This window comes from Echeneis naucrates, chromosome 14, assembly GCF_900963305.1.
Source record: "Echeneis naucrates chromosome 14, fEcheNa1.1, whole genome shotgun sequence".
NCBI classification, from domain to species: domain Eukaryota; kingdom Metazoa; phylum Chordata; class Actinopteri; order Carangiformes; family Echeneidae; genus Echeneis; species Echeneis naucrates.
Genome location: NC_042524.1, coordinates 12,634,803 through 12,640,273, shown reverse-complemented (window position 1 = coordinate 12,640,273; position 5,471 = coordinate 12,634,803). Strand labels below are relative to the sequence as shown.

Here is a 5,471-nt window from a genome sequence, read left to right as displayed (position 1 = left end):
TCCGTCAGGACTCGTAGGCAGCGACAGCAGGGACTCGATGAGCGGCGCCCCCCGCTGGTTGTGTTGTAGCATCGCACAAAGCTGCTACTTAAAGCGATCAGCCTCAAGAGGATGAGCCGCGTCAGGAGGGGTAATTATCAGGTCGCGTTTTGTCCTGAGGTTGATGCGGTGAATGAGAAAAAATGGTCAAGTGTGAGGATGTGAACAACTTTTGACAGAGCGTTTCCAACACAGCAGCTCGTGTGTGATGTCCCTGCTCTGCCGAGGTCAGGACCTACATCCAGTGAAACAGCAGCAGGGTTGTGGGCAGCCGAGGCTGCACCACAAGGATGAACCCAACACAACAGCTACTATAGTTTAAAACTGTGAAGGACAGAAAAGGGTCCGAACACACAGTGCATCAGTTTGTTGCTGAACAGGCTGACCAGTCAGAGAGTCCATTTTAACCTCTGCCCGCTGCCAAAGGCACCGACAACAGCAGGACCATGTTGTGCAGGGAAATCTTGAAATCTTGGGACACTTTGACATGTACAACCTACCTGAACTTCAGTGGCTTTTCGTTGCTTTTCCAATATTTACAGACATTACTGGCTTCCCAACATTAAGTCATCACCCTCTCCCACTTTTCACCACAGATATAACCACTGATTCTTCCTTTTGTCTCACTGAGGGTTGACCCTACTCTACAGATGGCATCCTCTTTATCCATGGTGCATCCACTGATGCATCATAAACCTGATGGATATTAGTAGTTGCTCAATCATCCATGACCCATTTCACTAATAACTCATTCTTAAATAAAGCACTGCAGCAGCTTGCTTTCCCACATCATCTTAGCTCATGTTGAAGGGCTATATTTCTAATGTTTCATAGACTCAAATTTTAGATTGTATCAAATATATTTCTTTATGGCTCACTGTGAACTCAACCTGTTGACATTACAAAGATGTTCTATAAATTCTGTTGAAACAACAGATGTACTGATGGAAATGGAAAAAAAAGGTGTTGTAAGATTCCACGAGCAGCCTCCAGGATAGTTACAGTGCGCTTTGGTATAGATTTTCCACGTCTCAGGGCATCTACCTGGGAAATCAAGCCCAATTTTTCAGATGAGGTATTTGATCATTTAATTTGGATCGATGGCATAAAAAAGGCTGTTGTGGCCTTGAACAGGGCAAGATCGTAACTAACTTATATTTTAACAGAGGAACTCCACCATTTTTACACACCATTCAGTTTCACAATCAGACGTATTCAGCCTAATTATGTATTCGGGCTTTGGTTGAAGTTTAGTGCTGGCACTTTTCACAGAAATCCTACGTAAAATACGTGGTTTGAAAGAAGTGGCCATTAATAATGAAAGGGTGTAATGACTGTGCTTCGGAGATGCATTCTGGGAAATGTGGAATCCAAACAACACTGTGTATTGACTCATGCAAAGATCTAAAAATCTTGATGCCTCTGACCTTTTCAGAAAATAAAATAAATTCCTGGCGTTGTAATCAGTGAGACACCATATATATATATATATATACATATATATACACATACACACAAATGTATATAACTTCATTTTTACAGGTTCATGAAATATTAAACTTTTCTCTAGCACCAAATCATTTTCATTATTAAAAAAAACCCCAACATTCTGTTTTTGATTAAACCATGTTTTATTATTCCTATTATTAGATGTAGATACACAAGTCAACAAACATTATTTTCAATTTGTAATGAAAATGCTCCACAGCACACTGACATCGTGTGGAAAGGTCTGGTATTACAGACACGTACCTGAAAATGGACAGCAGTTATAATTTTTGCAATAAGTTGCATTAGTAACAGTAGTAGTAATAGTAACAACAGTAGCAATAATGATAATAATAGCAATTAATAATAGTAGTGGTATTAACAACTCTGAATTACAGAGGGAGGAACAGACATTTGTCAAAAGTAATGAGAAATGAAGGTAGTCAGACAGGCTTATCAAATGCTGCAGGACAGACCACTGGATGAAAAAATACAAGCTCCCTCGAGACAGCAAACATTCTGCCTTCTTCTAAAAAAGGAAGCTCAAAATGTCACCAGCCTGTCTTCTCTCATATCTAATACTCAACAAGTAAAAGTTTAGTTTTCTTCATTAAGTACTCCATTATTACAAGTACTCTCATAACCAAAACTCCTCTCCATGACATCAATCACACATACTTCCCAAGTTCTGGTCAAAGCTCACCAATATCACAATGTTCTTTTAAAAGGATGCCATATGCAACATCAAATCACAGCCTGCCAAGGATATTTCCACAAGACTGGATTGCCAGGGTCATTCTGCATTTAATATACAGTACAGTATCAGTGTGTGAGGGAGAGGGAGCTCATGTACAGTATGTCAAGTATGAGAAATATTTTTGCTTCACATGACCAATTTGGCCAAACTATTTTGAATCATCACACATTCCAATGAGCTGATAAGAAAATACAGTGTGACCTTTAAACTTGAACTCCCTAACATCAACTGGATGCTGTGCCTGATGTTCAGACCAAAGAAAAGGTAACAATAGTCATTAAAACAGCTCGTTCACTGGGGGTGACACCTCCATTGGAAATTGTGCATAATGTACGCTATCTGCGTTGGCTCACTTATGTATCCGATGATGTTATTAAATTAGTTAGCCTTTAGTTTCAGGCTACTCAGTCTGACACTAGAAGCTCTGTCACATACTTGGGATACAAAGTCCCACGGACAGAGACAAGGCAAGTTTCATGAAGTTTGGACCATGTGCTGTTAACTGAACCCAGTTCAATAACCTCAAAGCCAGTCTTCAGATACACCTCTCCTCTGATTTGGAAGCTATGATTTGAGTGATGGTTTAACATTCGTTTGAGACTGGAAAACATGGCCAACCTGTTTAAACCACAACCAAATGCAAGTTAAGTCCAGCTGTGTTATCACAACAGTTTGGTGTGACATTCCTTTGAACTAATCAGGCCTCCAAGGCTCAGTCCACACATTTAGGCTGATACCAGCTTTAAAGAGTTACCTTCAAGATTTAATAAATTACAAAGAAGAAAGGATCATCTGTGGCCTAAAATAATCCCTAAAACTTCTTAAATTCAGATGTCTGGTTCAGTAACTTTCTGTTGCATTTTGGCAGTTACAAAAGGCAAATTAACACTTGGATTTAAGTGCGTATGATAACAGTTACCTACCAATCCAATGTTCTCAAGATAGTTATGAAATTGCGCTACTGCTTATAATGTCACATTATACTGAAAATGCCTTTTTCCTTTCAAACATGAACAATATTTGAGGAAACTGACAAACATTTAATTTTTTACAGTGACTATATTGGACTTTCAGCAATCTGTTTTAGATTATTATTGATTCCAATTACATATAATTATATGCTCTCCAACCCTGAATATGAAGTGTTCTAATGTTTACATCAACACAGAACAGAACAGATGCTTGGACACATACAAGTATAAACCTACATGAAGTCATGCCACATATGCAAGAGCACAAAGCTCATCTAAGGTAGAACTAAGGCCTTTTCTCTCCTCTCTCTGGCACAGCTAGTGATCAGAGCTTTCCATTTTCTCTTTTGAATTACATTGTACCTGCATATATAATCCACTGACATACATTAGCTCATTGCCACAGGGCATATTTTCAACATTCTTCTACTTAGAGAGAAAGCTTCCTTTAAGATAGTTTGAACGGAAGGTGAGTATTTTCTAAAAAAGGTTCAGTGTATCTGTAGTGGGTTCAAGTAAGGCTCAGTACACCTCTCTCTGTCAGCACATCAAGCACATTCTTCACTGCCTATCCAATCTCACTTCCACAGCCCTCCCTTCACCTGTCATGGGACCTGCCAGCTGTCTATGTGTCCTTCTCGTGTGCTACAGATTTTATATCTACATTTTGCCCCATACCTTCACAGCAGAAAATGGAAAGAGAACAGAAAAAGAAGACAAACACAAATAATAAAACCACCTCCTTGGTAAAGTCATCTTATTTATAATAAAAACCAAAGTAAAGAAACGCTTATTTTATGAAATAATTCCAGTAATGTTATTTTGAGATTGTGTCCTGTTTTTGCACACTGAAAAGCAGAATCCATCTGGCCACATTTGATTTGGAATAACATAAACGTGCAAAATCCACAGCACCACAACTCACACACACACACACACACACACACACACACACACACGCACACACACTAGAAAACTAACCATCTCTGCTTTGTACAGAAAAAAGTTGAAAATCAAGCAGAAAAGATCACTCAAAAGAAGTAATCAAATACAGGCAAACTTAAAATAAAAAAGCAAAACCACTATATATATATATATATATATATATATAAATGAAACTTGTGATCACTTACTTCAAACTGCTAAAATTCAAAGAGCTTTATTTTATTTTTTTCAAAGCACCCCATTAAATGTCATTTCTTAAAAAAAAAGAAAGAGAGAAAAACACATACAAGGGCAAGCCGAACATTCTCCACTAGTTTAACCAAATTTATTTTATCTCTGCACAACATGAATCAAGATTATCTACTACCAAATTAATTAGTTTGTTTTCTCAAAACAGCAATAGCAAAAGATAAATAATAATTGCGATAATATTGGTCTGGTTAATAACATCGATATGTAGGGGGAAAAAAAAAAGAAAAGAAAAGACAAATGTGGTGCTTTCCAAAGAGAGAGCTTGAAAGCAGTGGAAGTAAAACCAGAGTGCACCTGAGTGGATAACCACCATCCAGCGTTTTTGTTTGTAACACTGCATCAAAGCAGCTCTGCTCATCAAGACTCACAGAAGAGAAAATATTCATTCTGAAGTAGAGCTGATTTGGTGGTGAGGTTGGGCCTGGAAGTCTGCTAACGACAACCACCCCTGTTACTGACTCAGGCTAACAAGCTCTGCTGGTTGGCTGAAATCACCTTTGGATAAGGGCTTTCATAGTTGGGTGCAGCTGAATGTGAAATATGGATTGGCTGAACGAAAAAGTAAGTAACAGATAAAATCAGGATAGAAATCAAGAGAAAATAAGAAACCAAGTTTTCTGTATGCCACATACAGTAGATCGACAAATTCCTTGGGGCCTGCACTGAGGGTGTGTGACCTTTCTTTCCTTTCTGCCGGATTCACTTTGAAATCTGACAAATTATGTTTCCATTAAGAATTTTACAAGTGTTCCTATTTTTTCTTGCCAAAGAAGCTAAATCTCTTTTCACGATCCTTCTCTTTCCCCTCTTTATTGCGCATGGTAACACCACCAGTATCACCTGAGCTCGGGGAGATGGGAGGCATAGTCATGGCACGGCTGAGGGCCCGTGGACCTCCAGGGGATTCGCCTGTTCCTGCTGGAATGGAGCCAAGAATGGACCGGATCCATGAGCTCATTTCAGCCTTTAGACAAAGGATATTGTTAGTTAATTTAGTTGAGGCAAAAAGTCATAGCACA

The 5,471-nt window shown here is 38.8% G+C and overlaps 1 protein-coding gene across 3 annotated transcripts in view; it reads right to left on the bottom strand.

Moving 5' to 3' along the window:
* Window positions 1-1,657: 1,657 nt before the first annotated feature.
* Window positions 1,658-5,471, bottom strand: part of sptbn2 (spectrin, beta, non-erythrocytic 2) — a 48,343-nt gene continuing 44,529 nt past the window's right edge. For all 3 annotated transcript variants that reach the window (XM_029518569.1, XM_029518570.1, XM_029518571.1), the window contains one exon: window positions 1,658-5,416. In XM_029518569.1, the coding sequence (XP_029374429.1) occupies window positions 5,204-5,416 (213 nt within the window). In that variant the 3' untranslated portion in view covers window positions 1,658-5,203. The remainder of the gene's footprint in view (window positions 5,417-5,471) is intronic.